Genomic DNA, 27,973 nt, shown 5'->3' with positions numbered 1-27,973 from the left:
GTTCACCTGGGAGGGGCTGTGGAGCACAGCAACTGAGGAAGTGTCACCTGAAGCCTTTTTACATGCAACCTTGTAGGAGGTTAATAATGACAAGTTACCTTAACCAAAGATATTTTTATTGGGTTCAATATTCAAGCATCATTAGGTTAAGGTCTTTTTTAGAAAAGTAAACCATTAAGAATAAAAAACCCCAACCTTATGAATGGCAATTGGTACATGAAGTTTAATTTTAAATAAATTTTTCTCAGGCTCTGAAAACATGCCAAAAGCCAAATTGTGTTACGAGTCTAAAACTGCTGAACAAGGTATGAAGACAATATTCCATTTAAAAAAAAAAGTAAATATAAGCTTAATACTAGTCATCCAAAATTGATATTAGTCTCTTAAGGCAAAAATAGTAATTTTTTTTATTTTTCAACCTATATTAAGTACAAGCAGCAATAGTTGCCGTAGAATATGCAACATCAAGATCTTTTAAAAGCAAGATCAGCAGAGAATGCTGACTCATGCATTGAGAAGATCTTCTCAACATACTGACAATTCCATATCAATCTCTGAAAACGTATTTGGGTTAAGGACTGGTTTGATGCTGCAGAGTGGTTTTGTTAAATGTGTGTATAATTCAATTCTCATGTGCCACAATCACATTTCTGTGTTATAGCCATGTAGCACATAACATTTCTTGCAGATCTCAGGGTGTGTCAATATACATTAACCATAGAAAATGCCATAAAATACTCTATGCCATCTTTAAACATTCATCTTCAATATAATTGTATTTACACATTTTTATGAACTTATAAGATGTAATAAGCCACTGAAGACATTTTTACAATATTTATTAGATTATGAATTTATAAATTCAGGGACTCAGAGGCACATAGTTTAAAAGGCCAAGAACACTGAAACTAATGAAGTCACAGAAATCAGGATATTTATGGATGTAACACCAGTAAAAAATAAAAATCACATCCAAACTAAAAGCAACACTTTTTAAGAGTCATCCTTCAAAGTTAGCATAATAAAAAGTTCTCATTTCCCTCAAAGAAAAATAATTCATCCCACCTACCAAGCTAGAAAAACCTATTTACAGCTGTACTTTGATCAGAAGTATCATTAAGTTGTGTAATACAGCCACTTCTATTTCTGCCATTAGAATTTAACATTTCTTTTAAAGTATAGTTGTATTTACAAATGCATAAATATTGTTAACTCTGATCTTCATTAAGATCTGAATGAAAACAGGTTGTTAGGTCACAATACAAACATGTTAGTGGAAAAAGTAGCTGCATATTCAGTATAATTCTCAAAGAATAGGAAGCCAATACTTCTGATAAAGCTCAAGTTCATCAACTAGACCAGGTCTTTAAGTTACATTAATGAAGATTAAACCTCTTCTGTGTTAATTCTTTATATTGGTTTCTTCAGTCAACTTTCACCACGCTGTATATTTTGGTTACGAACCAAAAGCATGCAAAGAATCCAATTGTCCCTAAAAAAAAAAAGTTACATGTTAGGAAAACTGACACAGGACACATCAATTTCTATCTGTAGTTCATAAATTAGGACATATATATATATGCAGTCTGCTATATTTACTCTTCAGTACATCCAGCAGAACAGATAATGGAAAGCTACAGACCGTATCTGGTCTTTATGTCACTATTTTCAAAATCACAGAGCTGATTACATGGAAGATTGTCATTTTAAGATATTTCTGTGTTACTTCTCTTCCTACATATTCGTTCTTTGTTATTTAATTATTCCCAAAGTCCAACTCCTTCACATTGATCCATTTCACCCTTCTTCAGTGACTAGTCACACACACTTTACCTTGTCTGCTCAGCTGGCCAGAATATTATTATATTTAAAAAACCAATTCAACTGACAGCATCAAAAAGAGTTCCCATTTATTAGTTACACTTTAAGGCCCTGGAAAATTAGAGCACTACTTTTATTTCTGCATAAATCAAGTTAATATAAATGTCAAACCATATTGTTGCTACTACGCAACTTATACTTCCTACTGAAAATGTGTTACATACCTTAAAAATAAACACTTCTGAAATACTTAAGGCAGCCAAAAGGTATAAGCAAACTTGAACTGAAATTTATGGACAAAGACTGTTTCCTGCATAACTTAAAAGGCTTTTAGTTGAAGAAAAATAGCTTTGAAACTCCAATGTAAGTTTTTAACAAAAATATTCTGAATGCCAAAGTAGTTGGCTTTGTTAATCTAACTGTATTACTTCAAAATGCAGCTTCAATCAGAACGATAATGGACTCAACAGCAGCTCAGAACACCTGTTACAGGAACCTTCATTTCCCACAAAAACTAGGACAGGAAAAAAGCCCTGAAGATTATCTGTTTTTTGCCTGAGTACTACTTCTAAAAATCACAGCCTTAACTTACACAAGAGCCAATTAAGTTCTTTAAAGAAAAAAAAAATAGCCTTCATTTTAGATCTGGTAAGAGGCACAACAAAAGCTGTGTGCTAACTCATTCACTATACAAGCTTGGAAGGAACCATGAATGATATCAGGGTAAATTTTTTTTTCCCCGTTTACGCTTGCTAAACTACTGATGTTTAACTGACTCATTTACTATGATACGTAGTTGCAGTCCCAGCTGTGAATCAAAGATTTGTCATGTAGCTCCCGGTATTTTGCCTGCTGAGTCTGATCAATGACCTGGAATGCAGTATGGATGCAAGTGCCTGAAGCCTGTTACACTGACATAGCAGCAGGGCACCGTCAAAACCATTCCTGATACTGACGATTTTTAACAGATGAGTAAACAGCAACAGAATAGTTTTGATACAACAATTAGTTTTTTTAATTTTTAGCTTCTTTAACATCCTGACATGGGCAGTCAGATACCTTTAGGAGCAGCTTTTGCTAAATTGTTAATATGCTTTTTTTTTGTTTAAGAACCTGGAGAACTGCTGGTCCCTTTACCCTGCCTCCAACTTTTTCTGTAAAACCTCATCTCAAGGCACTTCAGTAAATCTCAGCGAACTGAACACATCCACCTTTGAATGCCTATCAACCTAAGTGGACAAAACTATTCTTAAATCTTAAGAAATAGGACTATTCCCTCCAAGTAAAGGACAATTTGCACTTAGTCTTGGGAGAAGTAAATTAAAAAAAACATTAAGCATATAATGTCTCCAAGTTTTAATGGTTTGGTTAACATAACATGTACTCTCCCCTGATTTCAGTATAGAAACTGAAAATTCCAAAACCCAAGAGCATACAAACTCCAGAAGCTTAGTCCACCTTGCACAGCGTAACTCACATCTCCACTGTCCCAATTATATATAAATGATTACAACAGAAAGCACCTAAAATGGTTCTGAAAGAAAACCACCTCTTCTTCACATGCTTGTGAACCTACCCAGAAAAGGACTCCCCAAATTTGCTTGCAGGCACTGCACATCCAATTGGTCAACTGAAAGTAAACGTGTGAGCAAAGAAAAAGGGGGAGGCACTGGACTCATCTTAATGCCTCTAGACAATGTCATGTGACATGACTGACTTGAAAGAATAAGGGCAAAAGATGGAAATTAGATGGGTACCTTAGGTGCAGAAAGGCAGTTAAGCCAAGTCTTGGCATAGAGAATTTACAGTAAATCCCCTTTAAATGTGTGCACTCCAGAATTACTGTGTGCATCCAAAGTAAACAGACCGAACAAAGGAGACAGGGTAAACAACTCTGGTTTTGGCCACACCTGTTTACTATTAAAGGCAGACACGCTGAATATCTGTTGGAAAAGCTAATGAAACTAAATTAATTGACCTTACACTTATGTAAGGCATAATTATTTTTTCATGCTACTTTAAGTCTGCACTGCATTTAAAATTAATCTATATACAGCAGTACACATTAATTTCTAGTTGAACAACCATGCATTCTTAAATTCTTTAGTTTGACTAGACTATTCATAAACCCAGATCAGAAATAAAAATTTAGAGGACAGGCAGAATCTCTGATCTATGCATTCAGAATGACTTTCTAACCAGTACACAAAATATAAATAAGAGTAGAGATGATGTGTAAATGACAAAATAGCTGCAAGTGATGCCAAAACACATTAGACTGACTTAAAAAGAAAGATGGCAGATAAAACTAACCACTTTTGGAACACAGCTTGATCACTTTTCAAAGACATTATATAACATACTTAAGTCCCATTCCCTCTTTTTAACAAGCAATGACCCAAGAAACTCCTTGCAGGCTGTCGCTCCTGTTCATCATCATCTGCGTTCATTAATGGTACACAAACAGCTTTAGTATTACCTAAGCTGAAGTGCCAATGTCTTTGAAAATAATATTTGGTTACAATTAAAATGAACACCCCTCTCAAATGTCAGTTCTTTTACCACTAGATTTTTTTTTTTGTTCTCCTGTGTTAAATGGAAATGAAAATTATAGTGAGATCTGTAGTAAAAGCTCTGATGACAAGCCATTTATGTTCTAGGAGGCCTCAAAATATTAACCTGTATAGCCGTATACATAATACATATCAAAGCCCTAGGAATCATTAAATGTCATCATAAATGTGGAGCCTGAAATTACTGAAAGCATCAATCAGTTCAAAATGGTTTCAAAAATATTGCTCTGTAGGGTGAAGTCCATAAAGACAGATCACATTCTGCTGGAGCAGAATTTATTATTTTTAACATTTTTGAGGAGCTGGCAGTGGCTGCCTTCTTGCATCAGAGTTTGAAAGGAGACTTGCATTTTCACTGCCATTCTTCCACCCTAAACAAGGGATATGTTTGTATGATTGAAGATTCCTTCTTAGTACTGAAGATGACAAAGGAAGATTCTGTGACCTCATCTGACTTACTGAAGAGGAAATTAAAATGCAGCACCTAAGAAAGGTCCTTTTCCAAAATCTCACAAATAAAGGTGACAAGGTTCTGACAAGAGTGCATCAAAAAAATGGTTAAGAAATTCTGTCTACTTCCTGTGCCACTTCCATGCAACTGGGAAAGAAGGTAAAGAAATTCCAGAAGAGAGCAAATTAAAAAAAGTAAAAAGTATTCTGTCAGCTTTACTCCTCCTTCTTCCTTCTATTCCACAAAAGCTGCAATTTTTACTTAATTGACACTGTAACTTTATACTTGACTGTGTGTGACTTGAAGTGTATTTCTCCAAAGATAACAAATTTAAAAATTGAGTCTGTCACATGACTAATATAGCAATGAAATCTGGAGAAGTATTTATCACATTTAAAGGCACCATATTTGAAGATCTAATTATAGGCTACACCTCAAATTAGCAGTAGTTTTGCCTCATCCTCACTTAATCTCCTTTACTAAAATTTGTGATCAGAGTTGCAAAAGACTACACTACTACCTGGGGAAAAAAAAAAAAAAAAAAAAAAAAAAAATCAAGAGACATATGTAAATTTATAATCCTGTATCAAGGTAAGTTTGGCCAAGTATTCTACTGTGAAAAGCTACAGGTAGACTCAAAATTTAAAATTAAGGTTCAATATACTTACCTGTGAAAAGGAAGAAGATCAAAACCATAATCATGGTATAACCAAAATATAAAATGGTGCTAGCTGTTCCTGTGATTTGCAGTTTAGAAAAAAAATAATGTATTGCATATATTAAGAAATAAACTGCAGTGAAACCACTAGTGAGAAATGAACGCCACTGCCAGTGATAGTCCTAGAAGGGGTGGGGAAAAAAAATTATATATTAGTAATATTCCATACATCTCTAATGCATTGACCTATTACTGAATGCAGTAATATGTCACTTTTTCTACTATCACTTTATCCGAAAGTGAGCTTTTATATTTTTTATCTACAGAAAAAGAACTATATACAATCAATACTGCTTTAACTACACCAATCACAATTAGACATAAGAAATCTAAAGATCAATATCAAATAGGCAAAACTAAAAACCTAAATAAGCCAGGCCTAGTATTGCCAATCACAGAGAAATTTTTCCCCAAGGTTGGGCATGTCCAAAATGCACTTTCATTGAACAAAGTTAATGGATTAGTTTAGTGTCTCCAGAAAACAGGGAGTTAGAATCCAAAGATATTTGACTTAGCAGGACTCAGTTTTGGTATTTGTTAAAAGTTTTGCCAAAAGTACCCTACTTCACTTCTTAAAGACATGATTTAAGTACATCTCATCTATTAACAGTGTTTATGTTGAATTCTGGAATACTTATTTTCAATTACAAAAGCCTTAGAATTTTTTGGAAGCATTCTAAAACAACATCAGGTATGAATACTGAAGAAGATTTCTTACCTCTGCACATAGATGGAAGTAGCAGAGCAATATTGTAGCTTCAGAACATGTAATAACCAAAATAATGAATACCAGAAACAGGAAGCCAAACATGTAATACATCTGGTGAGACCTATAAAAGGGAGTTTAAAATAAAAAATTAAAATGAACACTGTGCTAATATTATTTCTTCATATGTGGTTATATCACCTTCATATTAAGTATTCCCCTTCTTACTGAAGTACTGTCAGTTGTGCAGCCATACAATTTGATTTATTTTCTAACTGAAGAACAGGAGCCTCGGCAGCTCAGTCTGAAAACAGTGAGAAAGCAAGCCCAAAGCATGATCCAGGTTGGGATTTTAGGGAAAGAACTGACTAGACATTATGAGTGAAATTATAGTTCCAGTGAAGTCAGCATGACCTCTTTCACTGACTTCAGCAGAACTTGGATTTCACCTCGAATTTCAATCAAAAGGGCAGTGCTGCAAAATAACAAGAAATGTCAAATACTGTAGCTGTCTATGTTGGGTAGAAGCACCTATTCAAGGTTCAGAAACAGTTTAACAAGATCCAGTAACTAAATTGTGCCAGAAGGAAGACAAATACCTTACAGTAGATTAGTTTGTCAGTGTGCTATGAGCTCACATCAGAATTCACTTACACTGGACTAGTTTTTGGTGCTTTATTTTTGAAAAAAATTACTCTCTGGTGCCTCTATAAAGATTTCACAAAATATGTTCTTGATTCTTCTCTCTCCCAAGAGTATTAATAGTTTTCTAGCCCACAAATAACTACAAAAAACCCCACTCAAGTCAGTTTTCATATACTTACTACTTTCAAGTTATATGCCATATGTGAGCTTCAGAGCCACTTCCACATGAAGTCAGAGGAGTAGCATGAGAAAACGAGCTATTTGAACATTGCAGGTCAGCTGTAAATTGCTAAGCATATCACAGCCATTTCTCTACACACCACAACAAGCAAAACAGGCACTGAGTATCTTCTAAACCACAAAATATTAAAAATATGTTGACATTTAAATTTTTATTGAACTAGTATTCTGGTAACCCTGCATCACCAAAAATCAGTCAGAGCATCTTGAAGAAAAAACTTTGACAAAAATCAGCACCTTTTATGACAGAGAAAATTTAAATAGATTGTGGTTAACTTACCAAATACTATTGAGAATAAAGAACAACTGTATAAAGATACATCCAAAAGGTAGGATCCCTCCCATGATGATGCCAGGTAAGGGTTTTGTATAGAATGATTGCTCAGGAATCTGACGAGGAATTTGATTTGTGCGAACAGGGTGTTCAATAGCCTTTAAACGAAAAGAAGAAATCGCTAAATAAATGAGATGTCAAACTACAGCACTACCTTTTTGCTTTCTTTTTGAAATGAGTGGTGGCAAAAGTCTACTATTTGTTTTGAGCATGTACATACCCAGCTACCACTAGATCTGCTTTTGCTACCAGCCTACCTACCAACATTTGCTAAGCAAACAAGCTAAAAGACAGCTCTTATTGAAAACATAGCAACAGACATTTTGGACTTCCCTTTTTATGATTACCTATTTAGATCAGTTACAGAGCCCGAGCTGATTTCTCACTTTTCATCTGGGAATTAGTGGTGGTCCAGACTCTTGCTTCCCCCTTCTAAAAATCCCTGAGGTTATTTTCAGGATTTACTCCAAGAATCACATTAGGGTAAATTTACAAACTGAGAGGATTCAATCTGGCAATTAAATCCTAATTTAAGATGAATGCAAAGATCAGCATAATAGGAGAAAAATGTAATGCAGATAAATGCATACTTTGCCATCTTTCCCCTTCAGTAAAGATTACCTCAAGAGCATCAATAGATACTTGCTAGGTACTTGCTTTCTGATTTGATTTTAATGTATTTGTGACACCTGTCACGTTGCCTTGTAGTTTATCAAATCCTCTTTTCTTAAAGGAACTGTCTTTGTACAATGCAGGGGAGGGTTGCTGGTATTTCAACATGGTTATCAGAAAAACCAATATTCTCTGAAGGTGTTCCATGAGAGCTACAGACAGCTGGAACTCTGGCTTCTTATACAGGAGAAAAACCACAAAAATATCTGAACTTACAGATCTTTATGTTTGTGGGGCACAGTAAACCACTTTTTAAGCAAAAAGAGAAGAAGAGATTTCATTATTTAACAGGGCTTAGTCACCAGTGTCATAAATAACCCTCATATAAACAAGTAAAATTGATCAGTCTAGAAGTAAACCCGAATTAATGTCTTCTAAGCAGCAATGACCATTTACAGAACACTTATGCCAAGAAATTTCACAAGAACTCTAGCAATTTGGTCAGAAAATATCCTCATTGTAGAGCGTGGACAGGAAAAAAAAACATGGGGGAAAAACCAGAAACGCCTAAGTTGCTTTCCCTTATGCTTGGCTGATTCAACTAGTTTTTTTAGTATTGAAAGAGATGTTAATTAAAAATGCTCAAATTACACTGCTTTATCTGGAGTAGTCACTCAATTAAATACAAAGATAACCCTAATTGTTGTGGAGAAATATCACCAACACTCTCCAAGTGAATATCAAAGTCTTGGAATCCCAAGATCGGATATCTAATGTAGCTCTAAAGTAACTGAACAGAACTGGAGCTGCCAATGCAACTAGTTTAGGTGCTACCTCTGTCATAGTCTATACAATGAAAAATACGTATGTGTGTATATGTATACACACACTTATAAAACAATTTCTCAAACACACTTACGTTTTTCTTAAAACCAAAATAGGCACCAATAAATGTCAGCGGTACAGATATGCAAAACCAGAGTGCCAAAATAGCAACTAAAGTACCAAACGGAATAGCTGCTGAAGAGCCTTCTCCCCAGAGAATGAGGTTCATGATGAAAAAATCTGCAAATACAATTCTGAAAAATACATAACACATTTAAAGCACAGAAATACTCTTACTATTTAATAATGTTAATAAAACAATAGCACTTTATTAAGATTTTAGTGTGAATCTGTTAAAACCAAATGACACACACAAAATATCAAAATTAAGAAGTCAAACGAGCAATTCTTTGTTAATCTAGTGGGACTGAACTCCAGCAGGACCTGACGTTCCAACTAAGCAACTTCAAATATATGCTTGTCTTAACTACACCTTAGGGTAAGACTGCTTGCTGTGATGAAGCAGAAGCATTTATCACAGTGGTTATACAGTATATGACACTATATAAAGACCAACTACAGTGTGGTCAGAGAAACAGCCTAGAGAGTAGAAGAAAGCAATGAAAAACTGTGCCTGTCTAAAACTTACTACTATCATAATGGTCTTTCTTAATCAACCTTTCCATGTGGTGAGAGTAAACAAATGCTTACTAAAAAAAAATCCAAGGATGAGATCCCATTAACATATTCATATTTGTCAAAACATGTTCTTGAAGCTTCTGGAATAACAGGATGATGTAATAAGATTTACTTGTATGGCTGAAACTTAAAAATTAGCTACGCATGTCAGAGAAGCAATTTAATTCTTTTAATCATGGCGATCTTCTCAACTTACCCAGGACAAAGGAATGATGTCAGCAAGACATTTGTTTTCCATTTCTCACCTCCAAATGCTGTATTAAAACATTCGACAGTCATCAAACCATGCGTTAAGCTCACAACTATTAATTTTCCAGTCCATTTACCTGTTATACTTAGCTTGCAACTACTCAAATAATGTGATATCATGCCAAAGTTTAAAACCATAAACTAAATCTTCAGTAATAAAACTGAATTCCCTCATCATATTGCTTAATCACAGAGCTTCAAAACAAAGAAAAGCCAAGGTCAGGAAAAGTCCAACTAAATAAACTGGGTCTCTGACCACCCTATCTGCTAAAAGGAGGAAGCAGATTTGCAGTACTATTAAGTCTTTAAAAAATAGTTTAAACCTGGAGTGATTGAGAAGTTTAAGCTATCTAGCATTTGACTACAGGTTTTGATAGGAAAAATACATAAGTATGTGGAAAGCAAGCTTAACAGTTTTCTTTAAATAATTCTTTCTATGAATCTTACAAGAAAGTCAAGACTAACATGTTTATAGGAAGTAGTGACAGTCTCTTAACAGCATTAAGTAGTGGCAATACCAAAAGACCAAATGTAGCTTTATTAAGAAAGTCTTTGTGAATTTGCACTACGCTGATAAAAATTCTAGTCAGCATGCTTTCAAATGAAAATATCCTGCTGGAATTCAATGAAGCTGACAATTTCACCTAGGCACTGCCAAAATGACATGCTTCTTTACTTCAAGAGTCAGAGGCAGTTATGGTCAGAGTGATTTTAATTAAGTTTCCATTTCTTCATAAAGTCTTAGTAGAACACTGCACTGGTTATTAAGATTAAACATTTAATTTCAACTCAGGTTTACTTTTTAGATGTTATGTTGAAGAAAAAAGCTTTTAAAACTGTATATCCGTTCCAGTTGCATTTTAGTTTATGTCTCGCATTGCTTTATTTTTATACTATAAGGAGAAACATGCTCTATATGGGTATGTACCACCTCATGTTATAATGAGAATATCTTTGATTCAGTCACTCACTGTCTTAGTAGTTAAACACAATATGCAAGTATCAACTAAATGATTCCCAGTAAGTATAACATGACTTAATTATTATTAGCTACATCTCCACCAACGATACAGGATTCAATTTACCATCAATGCGCTTCGAAATATCCTTCAAAACACACAATATGCCGCATGATATAAAGAATAATTCTGTCCTCGGTTATGCTCTTAGTCCTAAAGTCTCATTTAAGTCTAATTGGCTTGAAGATTAGGAGAAGGAACAGTTCACTATCACATTACTACCACTGTGAAAAAACTCTTTACAAAATACACACCCTCTTTCCCCAGTAGTTCTCCCCACATGAAAATTGCAAAATAGAAGAACAAACTCCAGTGCCTACTGGCAGACTGAAGTTCAGAAATAAACTCCTCCTCTAGCCCTGTATGTTCAGAACTAAACCAGTCCAAAAGATCCAGCTCAGTCCTAAGGAGCTTTTTTTAACCTTGAGTAAGGTAAGTAAAACAAGCTGTACACGGAATGGCACACTTCACCTTAAACCAGAGGGTACAGGGGCAAACCATTTGAGGTTGGTAGGTAGGCCCTGAAGCAATCTAGCTTCGATCAGTGAAGGAAAACAGTATCAATTAACTACTGTCAGGATTTCTACAACTACAGAACACCTAATAATCCTTCCCCCTGTGCCCCTGCCACAGTCTGATAAACACCATTCTACCAAAAGCCTAGGAACTAGCTAAAAAGAGGTGACAAATCTCAGGCATGCAAAAACAGAACTTCATAATTGGGGGTGGGGAAATGTTACCAAGCAACATTGATGGCTAAAACTAAATGCAAGTTAACACCATCCCCCCACACTGTAGGAAATGAAAGTACAAAACAGTCTGATGTGATAATTTTAGTACTAGTAAAATGGAATTTGCTTCCCAATTCCATAAATATGTAGTAGCAAGAGCAATTCACGGTCTTTAGGCACGATCACATCAAAACCAATGTAATCATGTCAGTGTTCTACATGTGTGTTCTGTTGTAAAGGTAAGTACATTTCTCCAACTTGTCCCGAGGGAAACTAAACACAGTGCTGCAAAGTAAAAATCACTTCTCTGATAATTTACTTCAATGAACTTAAGCCTTGTCATTTTAAATAACTATTACTCACATTTGTAGAATCTGGCAGCAACATAACCAGCTGGAGTTCCAAGCAATACCCACAAAACTACAGCACAGGTCATTAGAGCTCCCCGGTTAGCGGGTGACAAAAATCCCAGGCAAGCAAAAACTGTGAAGCAGAGATGCACAATTTTAGAAAGTAACTATACAATTGACTTAAAGCCAGTACATCAGTTATCTTAAAATCTGTGTATACTACGTTGCATGTCTACTGTATCAGCTCAGCTGCTTCTAACCTTAAGACTTTTAAGAAATTAGTAGACAAAAAACATACTGCTATATTTATTAGTACCATGCAATTAACAGTGAAAAATCATCTGTACTCAACTAACTTCTCCCCACTTTATTACTTACACAGGGTAACAAAAGTCATTATTAAGATCTGTGTGCCAGAGCCTAGAAAAACAGACAACAGCATTCCTTTTCTTGGAGGCCTGAAAATATCACCATGAACCAATTTCCAGCCAAATTCTTCCTGAGCGTCTTCCTGTAAAGTAAATACATCTATTTTAATACATTAGATTGCCATTTAAACAGCCTGTTACAGAAAGACATTTAGCTGAAAAAATGACACTCCAAATATATTTTAGGAGGTACGTTTTAGACTTACAGTGGAATCCATCTGATTGTATCTTGCAATGTCTTTATGCAGTGTCCTCAACATAATCATAGCTACCATTCCAGACAGAAAGAGGACAATCACCAAGGAATTCATAATACTGAATTTAAAAATAAAAAAAAAAAATTAAATCATCATTCAAATTGCAATGTAAACACTTCAGTACAGTACACTTGAAGACAAACTTTCTTCTCACCTAAACCATTGAATATGAGTGTGAGGCATGGATTCCAAAATATAATCCCATCTTGATGCCCACCTTATACTTTTTTCTTCCTGAAAAAGTAAACACATCAGTTTCAGATACAGTCAGTATCCAACTTGTAAATTTAGAGGCTGATGTTTGTGTATAGCAACCTTAAATCTCATGACAAATTGGAAATTTCATGTTGCACGCCTTAAAGGGAATAGTTGAATACCTACCTAAACCAAATCTAAGATTTGACCATAGAATCTAAACCAAAACATTTTCTGATTAGTATTGAGCACCCATGTCTTCCTAAGACATAAAAGCCTATCAATTTAATTTAACTGTGCTTCCACCCTTCAAGGATTACATTAACTCATCTGGAATTCAAATGACTTGCATAATAATAAAAGAACATGCATTTTTTTAAATGTGTGTAAGTCAACACCTCATATTTAGTCAAGATCAAGTATCTAGTTGTGGTAATAAACCAGGATTTAAAGCAAGCAACAAGATTCTAAACCAATATAAACAATTCTAGAATAGAATCACATTTTTCCCCATACCTACACTGCCTTTTTTTTGTCTTGCTAAGATGACCTGATCTGCCAACCTGAAGGAATTTCAGAAGATGACCGTCAAGTGATGTAACACTGTGCAGAGGACAGTAACACACACACACACACAGCTGGGCATGTCATTTTTAAAGAGAAACAATGTAATAGCATGAAGCTAAGGTCTTCTTAATTACTAACCTCACAGATTTCCAGAAGTACTTGCTTTTCAGTGTACAAATTAATTTCAGCATCATAACTGATATAATTTCTAAAAATATAATTGTCATATATAATATAAACCCTTCTGAATATTTTCCTTACACTATTTACTGTATTTTGAACTTTACCATGTAATCCAGTACATTATTAGAGTAAAGAACAATCATGGCAATTCTACAAACACTGCTATAACAGCTTACAAGAGGTAAAAGGGGTTCATATGCCTAAGAAATTGTGGCAATGTAAACATATTGCAAGACCAGTGCTTTACAGCATACTACTTATGACAGTGGCAGGTGATCCCAAACCCTAACTCAGTACTACCCTCCAACTAACTTTAAAGATCAACCATTTAGTCTCTATTTTATCACAGTTGAACTGAACCCTACAGCAGGCTATAAGTCTAAAATTAAGAAAGATATATAAACAGCCTTGATACAACAATGGCTCATCATTTTGAAAGACACCACTGACCTTGCAGTCAGAACAAGAAAAAGGTTAAGCAAGAATAAAAACTGCCCAATTGCTACTTTTTAATCTATTAATTGCCAAGCTTTTGATCAGTCCATAACAAGACAAAAAAAAAAAAAAAAAAAAAAAAAAAAAAAAAAAAAAGCAGACTCCTTCACGTCCAGAAGGATCACAGAATTATTGAGGTTGAAAATATGAACTGCTGTGTGTGAGCTATCTCCTCAATACATACACAAGGAGCCAAGAAATCCAATTAGTTATAATCTGCACTCCTTTTAGCCAGTCACTTGCATTTTGAGATCTCAGACTAAGAGGGAAACAGTCTGCAAAAGAGTGAGAAACTTTGTGAAACAGTTTGTCCAGCAAACTCCATTTAAAAAACAACCCAAACAAACAACCTCTCTTGCTTGTCACTGGAATGAGACATATTTGAGTATCACAGCTCCCTGCAGCTATCTAATATACTGCTCTTCTGCTTTTAAGTAGAAGACAGAGGAACTAATACCAGCTTCCTCCCCTTTTGCAGATTTTCATGGGAGGAAGACCTTTGAGAGAAGAAAGCTTTTGCACCAGGAGAGCAGAAAATTATCAGCTTCAACCTACCTACAACAGCAGTTTGCTGAAACACACAATTTCTCAGACTTAAGAGCTTGGATTGAAAAATAATCTGCCAGACAACCCAGGTAAACATGGAAAGCGTTTCTTTTAAAAAACATATATGCATTTCACATTCAGTGTGGGGGGTGTGGTATGTCAGTTGTAAAGCGTGTGGTGAAAACCCACACCATCTCATTCCAGTTCAAATAAAGTTTTAAAGCCACAAATTTACTATTCTGAGACAATTTTAGCTGTCCATGTTTATAAATCAGAGTATTAATGCATGATTTTAAGAGGCTACTACCACAGAAAGCTTAGTACTCACTTGAAAAGAAACCGAGTATGTGTAAGCAATTTTGACTTCTCCATTAGCCTTATTACTTATATCCATAGGTACTCCTGAGCAATCAGGGTTGTCTGGATGGGTATGCTTGTAACTGTGAGAAGAAAACACGTGGAATGAAAGCTGCTTCACTAACAATACTCTTAAGAAATTTATTCACCTTACAAAAACATCTGTTTCATCCACGATTCTTCCCTTGAAATACAAAATTATTCTTAATGCCTTGTGAATTTTAGAGCTCATAAGGAATGTATCATAAGCATAGCACTTTTTGATACTTGAACTTTTTAAACAAAAGTTGTCTCTTCTAAAAAGAAGAGTATAGAAAGCACAATCTCTAAAGCAGAGAACAAAAATTAAAGAAGAATGAGTACTGCTAAGAACTTCCAAAAAGATAGAACAACAGAATTACTAACTTATTCCAGAAAAAAATACTTTCATCATGATGCTGGACCAACAAGCTCAATTATACCAAGAAGAGAAAAGAAAGGAAAGACAAGATGCTAAGAAATAATAAAACAGACATCAGTTTTGCAGAAGCCACACAGACACCAGAACAACAGGCAAGTATATTTCTGAAATCACTCCATTCAAATCCCAACTGCCGAAGACATCAAATGCTGCATTTCAATTACTGAACCAGGTACTGCTGGCCTATTCCATCACAAGACAAAATGTTCCCCAGTAGGGAAACGAGAGTTGCTTCACTGAACATATACCACTTCCAGGTTGGGTTTTTTTTGGGGGGGGGTTGCCCAAATAGGAAATAGTGCACAAAGATCTATTGAATTCAGAACAAAACGGTTATACTGTCCTACATTATACTACATCAATCAACAGGAAAGCTAATCTACAGGTCACATATCTGAAAACATTTCTGACTAGCAACAGGTCGCAAATCAACGCACCACTGTTTGATGACGTTACTTCTGAGTACTAACCTTTTTGGTTCAAGTTTAGCAGCAACTAGTCTTGCTCCCAGAGCTTCATTTTCCACAACATGGTAATATATTTTTATGTCAACATGGTTGAAGATATAAAAGGTATCTTTTTCATGAAATTCTGACTGCAGTGATAAAAGATGACATTAAACAATCAAAGATAAAGACATACAAAAGCCTTAGGCAGAAGTTCACATAACAGAATTTCAGACTGCATACAGTTTTTCTGTCAAGAAGTTCTACAAGACTAATGCAGGGTTCTAGGAATACAAAGGTAAAGTCTTTGCATTAAAGCTTTGCATTAAAAAGACAAACTAGAAAAGGTAATGCTAAGAACTGTCTTTACTATAGTTGAAAAGCATAAACATGTATTTAAATATAAAGTGTATTTATGACTATATTTATTAAAATATTTTGGTAACTGAAGATGTCCCATTTTATTTCACTGAAGTAGCAAACTGAATAGATAACTATGTGACAATTTTTGTATCAGAAGCATCTCATATACATCAGCTATTTTAAAACAATGGGTATATTTTTCATAGATTAAACAGAACCTTCCAAGACAGTGCTCTCTGACAGAACCACCTTGAAATTTGAAACTAAAGATGCACAGGGATGGACTGCCAAGTAACAGCCAAGAACACTAAATAAAAATCTCAGGTGAAAGGAAACATCACCTTAGAATTTAATCAGTTAAACAGGTTGTTAAATCCAAGCATTATGTCTACTGAAGTTCAATTGGTACTTCTTTAAGATATCTCCACTCCTTTCTACAAAGCATCCTAAAGAACAGTTATATTAATGAACTATTTTTCCACAGTCCTTCAGTTACTCCTTCAAAGGTTATTTTCCTTTTACTAAAAACAAGTATTTAAACAATATTAAAACAATATTTCCAGATTACCTATTTGATCATAAATGCATTCAGTCATATGGAGCCTGAAACCAATTCATTATGGAGGCAAGTAAACAAAATTAGAAACTGCAGAAACTGTCATCTTTGGGAAAATCCATTAAGTAAAACCAACCATTTTGATAAAAACCTACTCCACGTTCTCAGTGACCTCTCCACAGAAGAGGTCTGTTGTAAAGATATCCTCGACTTTCTCACTGCATTCTTATGTCCATAATGCTTACAGTGCAATTTTCTGAACCTCCACCAGTTAATCTCTCACAGGAGAAGCTTTGTTCACTCAGGTTTCTTATATTCTGCCTCCTCCCATTAGCCTACACAGTTTTAGGGAAAGATATCCTTCAAGAAGTATTAATTTCCATGCAGAGGTACAAACATGTCTGTGCAAACCTGCTCCCATGAAAATGCTTATATCCCACAAAAATGTAAAATCCAAGCCTTCAAATGTTTAGACATCTTAGGCAATGAAGGATGACATGTTTTTCTTCTCTTTCACCCTTTACATATATTAAATGCTATGCATGTTCATCTCTTCCACCTTTTAGAGCCCTGCTGTATTATGCAACAGAAGAGACAAAGTTCTTAGGCTTAGATGAGGTTTACAAATTGTGGTACTTGCAAATATCAAAACACCTAGTTTTAGGCAACAAAAGTTCTTAAGATAGTGAGGACTCACCATGACAGAGAAATACAAGTCTTTAAATTAGCAAAAAGGGGAAAAATCAAAAAATAATTGCATAAACATACATTAATGACACAGGCATCTTTGGGACGGCCATCTTCTGTAATATAGCAGCCAATAGGAAAACCAGGATTGCAGAACCTCTGGCCATCTTCAACATCATAACACCAGGTCACTGGCATGTTGTCCACAATCCTGTAAAAGAAGCACAGTGGCATTTCACAATCTTTCAAAATACACAGCATGATGGAAACAAAGCCAGATTAATACTAATCTGGCTTTGCTACATTCATTATTGGAACATTAACTACAAGAATAATACTTCTTTCAGATATTAACTCATGGAATTGCACCAATTGCCAATCCAATTTCCAAATGAGATATAAGCATGTAGCTCTTCAACTGAAACTTTATCTTTTTTAGAAAAAAAAAATAAATCAATGTATTTTCTCAGAACATGTCTTAGAAATGTTTTTAAAAGATTTTGCCTACACACACATATTATTAATTCTCCAGGTTCCTCATTGCTCTTCCATTGCAAAATACATTTTTCATTACACTTTTAAACTTTGCATGAAAGCTAAAGTGCAAGTTTAATTTTATTTTTTTGCTGCTTAAGTGAATCCTTGACCACTGACCTCAGTTGTAGTTCCCTAAGACTATGGAATATTTTAACTAGATGGTTTACATGAGAAAAGAAAATTGTAAGCCACCACACATTTGGGAAAGTCATCACTTTCAAACCTCCCTCCATTGTCTACTTGCTGCTTTTATATTATTGCCTCAAGATTTATATTCATGCTACCTAAAATTCCTGAGACCAGCAGGTTTATAGTTCAATTTCAACAAAAAAAATTGTGGAGGAACCCTACACCACCATGAGGAGTTGCAGAAAATTATAAGACAGTAGGACAGAAATGGTGTTGAACATGTTACAAACAGTACAAATGTCAAAACCAAAATCATACTTTTAAACACAGAGAAAGATACTCAACATGGTGACCTGTCCTTTTTAAAAGGAACTACTAAAAAAACCCCAAACCTGTTGCTTATGTTATAAACTGTTTTAACTAGCTGAAAGATAAATCCCCAAAGAAAGTCAAAGACGACTTAAAATTCAGTAGCTGCCCTTAGGACAACATTGATTTCTCCAAGGTATGTTTTTAAAGGCCTATTAATAAATTTCACACATGAAGACATGAGACAACTTCCTCTTTTTGTACATCACTAGACCAAGAAAGGGACATCCCACTGTAAGTTAACACCACACATTTTTTCTAAATTTATTAGAACTACTGAATATCATTTACAATTAAATGTCACATCATTATAACCACTAGGCTATTCATGTTAACAGATACCTGGTAACACCTTATTAGGTACTTTTAAATACCTAATTAAACACAGGAATTATGACTTCAGACAACAAACCTAAAGAATTATTTAGTCTGTTTCTATTGTAACAGTCTCTAAAGTAGCACTGTTTTTTAAAGCACATCAACAAAAGAGCAGGACGTGCTGCCTTTGTTCACACAACATAAAGAGATCTGCATCATCCTTACCATTAGCTACCAGGCAGATATGTAGCAATGTTCTTGGCTCATACTGACACAGTGGAAAAGGTGAACACAGGCCCTCCAAAAAGCTTCCAGGTTCTCAGATTCCACAAACTATCACAGTCACAACAGCAGCAGCACCAACCAAATCCTACTCACTTCACCATGCTACTACACGGTACTATTAAGTTGCTAATTAGGAGCTATTCCAGATGCAGATTCATTACACTTGGACTGTATTTGGAATTTTATATCTATAATATATACTAGAGACACCTCTTCCTTTTGCTAGTGTTTTAATTTCATAATCAAAACCAGGTAAAGCATTAGCCTATTGCAAATTAGTTTGGTTGGGGTAAAGGCTTGCCCTTGCATCTTCTGTAGCCAAGACATACTGAGCTGCCTTCAAGCAGCAATGTTGCAACAAATTGATAGTTTAAGAATCAAATCATTTTTCACAGTTGATCTTTAAATTTAAAATGACTTGAAGGGATTATACATGTGGGGCAAATATGCTATACAACAGTGTTCTTATATGTCTCTCAAGAACATCTGCTGATGAACACTGTCAGCCAAGATATCAGTATAGCTGTTGAGTCTAATTCAGTATGTCAATTCCTAATCTTATTAAGAGGCTTTTAAAACCTTAAAAGTACTTTGCACCATCTGTGCTCCCCAGGAATTTTATGACACATTGAAGCTAGATAATAAACCTTTATTAAATCCTCACTGATGCTACCTTGTTGATCCCTGTACAACATACCCCTGGACCATGCATCATTCCTCACAAAATCCAGCCACTTCCATCCACTTTATGAAGCTGTGGCTGAGGAGGGCTATCATTACCATACAGACAGAAACAGGGATTGTTTGTGCTACTGGATCTAAAGTTTTAGGGCAGTAGAAAAAAAAAAAAAAAAAAAGTGCTGTTAAAAGAACAAGAATACAAGAAATACCCTAAGTATAAAGGGAAGTTTTTCACACTGAAAAACAGTCCTACACCTTACTAAAATCTGAACAGTCTTATCAAGTTAGCTGTACAAGCTAAAAAATATATTTAAATATACTAAGTATATAAACAATTTAAGGGGGGAAAAAAGTCTAAAGGACTTTTCTGTGTGATTAGTTTTACACAGTTCTGTTTCAGTTTGTCAGCTTAAGTTCTGGGCTTTCCTAAAAAAAAAAAAATAATTTCTTTCAAAGAGTGACAGGATCATAGCACTGGGAAGTTATTTTTCAATTATACGCCAAAACATACACAAACTTTTAAAGCTGAAGCTTTATGCCAGAACAACATGTATCAGTGAAATTCAAAGTGGTGTAAATATTATAAATACATGCACTATTTAATAGGAACATAAACAAATCCAGCATGTTTGAAGCTCTACTTATTTCAGCATTAGGCACATACACTTTGAATCCCTGCAGTAGCTGTACCTTTCAGGGTTTCTTTATTACTTCCTCGTTCATCTACACGAACATATGGCTATTGCCTGTGAACCCTTCTGACCTAATTTCTATCAGCTTCCAACTACACTAATTTTCAAGAGGTTTTCAGAAAGATTTACATCAGTGAGACACGGTTTAATCCCCAAAAAGTATATCCCGTATCGGTTCCCAAGAGCAGCAGAAAATGCACTCATTGCTTTTCTAGCACAGGCAGATGTTTCAAAACTGAAAAAGTGGAATGTGACATTACAGAAAAACATTTAATGACAGTGGCAACATTCAACATTTCACCTGCATTTTTTACTAATATATCCAGATTTTAATCTAATTAGATGAAGATTGAAATGTTTGTTTCCATGAAGCAGGGAGCACATATTTGGAATAATATGGGCAACATCAATTAATGATACTTATCTATTACTTGCAAAGACATGCCACAGGAACTCTGACAACTTCATGCCCAAGCCGTCCCTTCTACCCTTGCACCCAAAGGCTGCCATTGGCACAGCATAACAACATACAAAGCACTATACAAACACTGATAGCCTGGCTGGGTATTTCCAATGTCAAGACAGAGCCTGCTGATAAACATTTTGCAGCTCTTGCATGTGGGATGCAGAGCATGGCTACATCCTAGCCGAAAAATGGCACAAGATTCAGCGTACACATTCAGCTTTGCCCCACCCTTAAGGCCCATCAGAAGAGAACCTTAATGTCCAAGCAGAAACAGAGCCCCAGCATGCTCCAAGATGACTAAGATGGTTACAGAGGGACTCAGAATAGGAAGGGACCAAGTGTTTGTGTGTTCCTCAAAATTATTTCATTAATTAATTTTCACTGGCCACCTTTCACTTCCATATCCTGTAGGAGAAACAAATTTCACATGAAACTTTTGGAACCGTTGATCCTATCTCCTGGACACAACATTTGAAGGGGAGTGCAAAGGCTCTTGAGGAAAACAAAGATGACACAGCAATAGAATGAAGGTCCCTTAAGACTTTTTTTGGGCTATAGCAGGATTAACTTCTCAATTTACAGGTACACAGAAATAGCAGCATTTTACAGTAAGCACAGAGGCAGCACAAAAACCACACAAAAGCTTTGTGTTTGGAAACAGAATTGTTTCCATTATACCTGGTGGTTATCCTTCAAGTGAAGGAAATTTTTTATTGAAGACAGCAAACAATATAACATCTTTTGCAAGAACAGAAGGGGAATAGATTCAGTGCAAATAACTAGTGTTCAAGCTGCAAATTAACTTGCAAGTACAAAATGATAAACTAAATTATCACCAACACACTAGACTAACCAATCTACTAATTTTGATATCAACTTACCAATGATGTTGATAATTCAGCAGCATACTTTTTTTCAAAAAGTCTAATTTCTGTTTATCTTCTGGCTTTGTGGTATCATATGTTTTTGTACAAACAGATTTACATGTCTCCTTCTTGTTAAATGTGAACTAAGAAAAATGAAAGATATATGAGCAAAAGGGCTGTAACAAACTTTGTGTCATTTCAGTACTTAACAAGTTTCCCATATGCATTTATAATTGCCTATACAACAAAAACACCTAACAAATTACTAAGACTATGTATATTAACCCTGCAGAGGAGGTTTTTATATTGGCGTGTCCTCCTGTGCTCACTGTAGGAACCCTACATTAAGAGCTCCTTGTTACTGATTAAAACCTGTTTTCTGAAATGATTTACCAGATGAGTCATTTGACCTCACAGCAGCAATGCTGTCCCAGGCAGATTCCATTGATAACTTTCTCTCCTACTACATATAGAAGAGAAGGCGAGAGCTTCAGTCACCCGAAAAGACAAGCTGGCTAACTCCATTTCCAATTCTTCCACTTTACAGCAGTGGCATTTTCACATCTGAATCCCAGAAATAAGAGTACTCAATTCCCTCTAACAAGGGGACAGCTGAGGAGCAAGAATCAGGTTTTGGCAGGTTCCAGAGAGAGGACAACCTCCACAGCATTTCAGGCTATGGCTTCATGATACAAAGTTACAATTAGGTTAAATTGACAGATTTCCATTACATGGAATTTCAGGGTTTGGTTACATTTGAATGTACATATTACCAAATACCCCTTGTGAGAGAACAAACCCTGTACGGAGATGGCTCTATCCTTTCTCCAAACAATACTTGGCCAAGGTTTTCAGAGGGACGCTTCTTTCCTTCTGCTTGACAAAAATCAAACCTGAATTATAGAAAAAGATACAAAAGTTAACAAAACGTTCCCAGGTGAAAATATTAGACCTCAAACAGTGCTCCCAAATCAACACCTCCATCATAAGTAAAGGAACTATACAGCTTTCATTCGAGAAAACAGTTCCTTCCTTGAACCTGCAAAGCAAAGTGTGAAAAATCACAACCATTTTGAAAACAAAACCCAAACCAATAATCGAATATCTTCATCAGGTATTTCAGAAGTTGATTTATATTAAACATGGTAGCATAAAAGTTTCCTTAAGTATTAAAAGTTTTGTATTTGAACAGGTATTTTAGCCAAGAATTAAACCATGCAGAATTTCATGACAGCTCTGAGAAAAAAAACATGTAGGTCAGATTCTTGGGTGGAGGAGAATAACAAAAGCAAAAAAAATTTAAATCTCTGTACACATACAGATAGCTCCTTTACAACAAGCACTATTAAATAAACAGGTTATTGCAGTTTTATTCACCAACACATTCAATAGCACATCCTCTAAATTTTTCCAGCCTAATTTAAAGTATATCACATTTGTGTTCATTAAAGTGTAGACATAACTAGTGCTTAACCTCTTCGACATTAACAGTCAAAATATTCTTTGAAGCAACAACTTTACATACTTGTGCAGGCAGTGATACATTTTGTGCACTCCTATGATGTGTACCAAGAAAACATTTAACACCTCATTAAGATAATTGATGGGAAGTTCACACCTCATTACCACTTTAACTCATCTGGCTATAGGCTACTAAAGACAGCAGTAATACTTTGATCTATAAAATGACAACTAATGCAGATTAGTAGATATTATATATCTACACACACATATTTTAAACTTAAGTTACTCTAAAGCAGTGATTCGACCTACATGAGGGCCTATGTATCCATGCAGTACTTCTAAAGTATCAGCAAATACAACTGAGAAGGAAGCAATGTATGCATCCATCTGGTCATTGAAAATTCTGTGTTTTTAAATTTATGTTAGCCAAGTAACTAGACGTTCCTCACTGGCAAACTGCTGTAGCAAGATGTAAGATAATAGATAAATGAAACATCTTTTTTGAAGAACTAACAACTAAAATGACAAACAGTATAATATACTTACGCAGTATATTCGTAGGGAAGGACTGACTCTACAGAGTCAAGCCTGTTCACAAACAGTTCGATTCCAGACTGAAAGAGTGGAGATAATAATCAGTTATGTTAAAGCACTTCTTCAATTCTGACATATATATGTAAATAGATTTGTGTGAATAAGGTAAAGAAAAGCTGAAAATGTAAGATTTGTGTAATTATACATCTTGAAATGCAGAATCTTGTGTAATGAACTGTATCTGCTGAGAACATAAGTAAAACACTATCTAACTATCACAAAAACAGTGACCACATGACAAAACCATTCAAACTAAAAGATAGCAAGGAATCATGCACAAGAATAATACAATTACCACAGTTGCCAGTGTTGAACTTAGCAAGTTAGAGCCATATTAGTCATCACCACAACTTTTGTGTAAAAAAAGTCTTAAAAGAACAACACTGAAAGTATGGATGAGATCAGTACTTCTCCCTGTAATTAAGCTGCTCCACATTTTATCTATGTAGCAACTGAAAACTCAACTGCGAGGATTTAAACAATGTTTCCAGTCTCATACAGTATTTTAAGTTTGAACAGACACTCTCTCCAAAGAGAAGGCAAGGGTATCCGCATTTACCTTCTTAGAAAAGTTTATCAATAACTCTTGCAACTCTTTAGTAAGAGCCTGAAATTCAGTCTGCTGTGGTTTCAGACTAGTTTGGTCTATACACATTGATTACAGATGGGGTAGCCTGCTGCTATGGAAAGGGAGAGGCCTCTCACTCTTCCCTCTTAGTCTCAAAATTCCTTCCCTTATTCTAGTCCCACAGTCCCACTATATTTCAATTGTTTACCTTACACTGGTTTTGGCAGTTACCTGTTTGTGCAGTAAACCAATTCAACTGTCTAAAACAGCAGACGACTTACCCCCAAAAATTTTTCAAGAGCAGTTTTTAACAGCACAGTAAGCTGAACCATCTTACTGTGCAATCAGACAAGAACTGAAGACAGCAAAAGGAAAGAGTGCTTTCAGGAACAAGACCTCCCCCTTTCAACAGCAAGCCATCTATTTTCTCACCATGAATCAACAGGAATGCTTTTCCTCCCTATGAAAATTCACTCAAGTTTAGCCAAACCAAGAAATTCTGAAGAGGAAAAAAACCCCAAAATAGAATTGTTCACATGTATCTGTAGCTCAGATACTTCAGTCAGGTACTGTGTTTTACTTATAGACTGTAGTTGTCCATGTCCAAGTCAGGAGGCAGTTCCACAAGAGGTAGGCAGCTGTTAGGTGACTCACTAAGTGATGACACACCTTACTGCTCCTCTTTCCTCTGCCCTAAGCCACGCAGACCTGCTGCTTACCTTTGGGCAGTTAGTGCACGCTTGTCATAATTCTATAAACCACTTTAACTCACTAACACAGTAAAAAAGTAGTCTGGCGAGAAGTTGGATAGCTTCCTGCCATGTTGTTAAGCTCAAATAAGGATTTGATTTATCAGGTAACACAGCTGTGATAATGCTGAGGACAAGAACACATTGCCAGAGGAAGATGGGAATAAAATCTCTCACTTCCAGCAGCAAGGAGTTAGACTGCTTTAGCTAGTCACAAAACCACAGCCTTAGATTAGCTATTTTTCATTGGAGGAGGAGATTTACTTGAACACTCCAATTTTCTATAAGAAATATACGCATTACTGCAGATTGGCATCTTTGATAATTTCCCATACAACAGTAAGTCCCCTTTGGAGCCATTAGTACTTTTTTAAACCGAGTAAGGATTCTTAATGTTCAGGAAAGAGTTACTATTTAAGTCTGCACAAATGACATTTAATTTCTGATGATATTCCAACCAGAAACAGCAAAAGTAGCCAAACTGAGTTTTCTAAAGAGATTAGCAGACAGTCTGGAGGAAGGGTGAAAGTCATGAGTTTCATCTTGGGCTGCTAGCTACACGCCCCTTGGGCTGCTAGTCCCATTCTTGGGCTGCTAGCTACATGTGTCACTAACAACATCCCATCTCACCAACAGAGGCCAGGAGATCCACAGAGATAGCACCATTTAGAGATCTGGTCTGTGGAAAATTCAATACTATTACCAACATCATAATCAACAATGACAATTGTAAGAACTCTGTGAGAACATGTAAAAAAAAAAAAAAAGATTGTCCAGGGAAGTTAATTTTACCCCCTTACATCAGTATTATGCTATAGCAATTATCCAATCACATACTGTTTCTCCTCACCAGGACCAGAATACATGGAGAGAATCAGATGTGAAGAATGATTTAGACTTCTCCATATGCCTATGTCTCACCTAGTATGTAAATTGGCTGGCACAAGGTAGAGAAATACAAGAGGTGGTTAACTGCAGAAAGAGATTTTTGCAATAATACACCTGTTGAGTTTATCCCAAAATGTTCAGCTAGCCACTGGTGGTAGATTTACATTATCTAAGCATCTCACTTCACATTTACAAAACAACAGATTCTCAGGATAATAAACATTTTGAACAAACGATACGAGGGAAAAAAATAGACATCTAAGAAAGATCACCTCATAAGTGTCTCAAGGTTGGTTACAAAAGACAGAAGGTACCCTGGTTTACTTGACTTAAAAAATAAAAAATATTTCTGCCAAAATCCTAACTTAAAACAGGAATAATTCTAACACAGCAGTGTTTTTTAGGGTTGTGAAAAACTACAAACTGCAGCTTAGCCTGTATTTGAAGAGAAAAAAAATTCCTTAAGAGAGTAGTGAAGCACTTTAACAGGTCACCCAGGGGTGTGATGGATGCTCCATGCTTGGATGTTTTCAAGGCTTCCTTAAAAAAAGGTAGAGCTGAGCTGATCTTGTGCTAGCAAGTCCTTCTTCAAGCATGAGGTTGGACCATGTGACCTCCTGAGGTCACTTCAAAACACACTTTCTGTCATCCTATAAAAGGATGTCCACAGGGTGTTTTACTACTACAACAGAGTGACACGGAAGCAAGAGTGAAAAAATCCACAGCTATGTGTTAGGTGCAAGATTTGGCTGGTCTGAATGGAACAGTACACTTAAAGAAGGGAAAAAACATTTATAGCAACTATGCCTTCTTTACACGTTTGGCTTATTGCTCTACCGAGTATGAAAGCAAATGGATAAAGTCAGTGCAAAGTATTTACCAAAAGCATACAGTTTAAATAGACTCTTATTCTGAAGAATCGTGCACCAGTGCTTCATGTAATACAGAAGCTGGAGATCAGAAAGCGTGAGATAGCCACTTTCAACAGCAGTAAGACAATGGATCATAAAAGCAACTGGTCCTGAACTTTTTCATTCAAGTCTTAAAACACAGTTTGGCGTTAACTTCCATCACAGCAGCAGCAAACAAGTCCTTAAGCTCACCCAAAGGAGCAAAGACAGACCCCCTGCCAGTCAACACCCTTACAAATACTTAATTTGGTTATGCGAACTTTGATTGTCACTTATGTAGGCATGAAAATAAGTTTAAGCTTGGCTTGAGGCTCTGGGGCCTAAAAGCCCCTACGCTTCAGATTCCTGCAGCCAGGAAGACACAGCAAGGAAAGTATCCCTGAACCCTTGCCTTGGTTATCTGCTTGTGGCCATCAGCTGCTTGCTCCTGCCAAGAATCACACACCCCCACCACGACCTGTCACTGCGATTCTTACTTTCTGCAGCTTTCCCAGCCAGTATTTAAAATGGCCCAAGAGATAAGCGGTCGGGGTTTTTCAATTTTTTTCTATTTCCGCAACACGACCATAACTCAACGAGATGAACTTGTAGCTCTTCCCTTCCCTGCGAGGGACCGCGGACAATTCACCATTGGCGATTACAGCGGGAACTGAATCGCGCTCAAAGCCCCCACAGCCACGGGCCCCGGGGTCGTCTGGTACGTTACAACGAGGCAGCTACAAACCCTCCGGGGAAAAAAACCCAAACGCACCCCCCCCGCAAACCCCACAGCGGAAGGGTACAAGTCAGGCCGCGCAGCAGCCCGGGCCTCAGGGGCGTGGGTGCCGCCGAGGCTCCCCTGAGGGCTGCGGTCCCCAGGCGCCCCCTTTCCCGGGCTCACCTTGCACTCCGGCTTCTCCTTGCCGGCCTCACAGAAGTTGACGGGCGCCAGGCCCGGCAGGTA

The 27,973-nt window shown here is 36.2% G+C and overlaps 1 protein-coding gene across 1 annotated transcript; it reads right to left on the bottom strand.

Moving 5' to 3' along the window:
• Positions 1–203: 203 nt before the first annotated feature.
• Positions 204–27,973, bottom strand: TM9SF2 (transmembrane 9 superfamily member 2; the record flags this gene model as incomplete). Its single annotated transcript, XM_026845664.1, has 17 exons — positions 204–1,492; positions 5,514–5,685; positions 6,282–6,393; positions 7,435–7,586; positions 9,020–9,179; positions 9,821–9,878; positions 11,987–12,106; positions 12,352–12,484; positions 12,608–12,716; positions 12,813–12,892; positions 14,973–15,084; positions 15,932–16,056; positions 17,595–17,724; positions 21,872–21,999; positions 22,656–22,749; positions 23,867–23,934; positions 27,911–27,973. Coding segments are annotated over 17 exons (1,884 nt in total), but the record flags the coding sequence as incomplete, so codon positions are not given.

This window comes from Athene cunicularia (genome assembly GCF_003259725.1).
Source record: "Athene cunicularia isolate RWA chromosome 1 unlocalized genomic scaffold, athCun1 chr1_part1, whole genome shotgun sequence".
Taxonomy (NCBI): domain Eukaryota; kingdom Metazoa; phylum Chordata; class Aves; order Strigiformes; family Strigidae; genus Athene; species Athene cunicularia.
The sequence above is the reverse complement of the archived record's forward strand: the minus strand, read 5'-3'. Positions and strand labels throughout refer to the sequence as shown.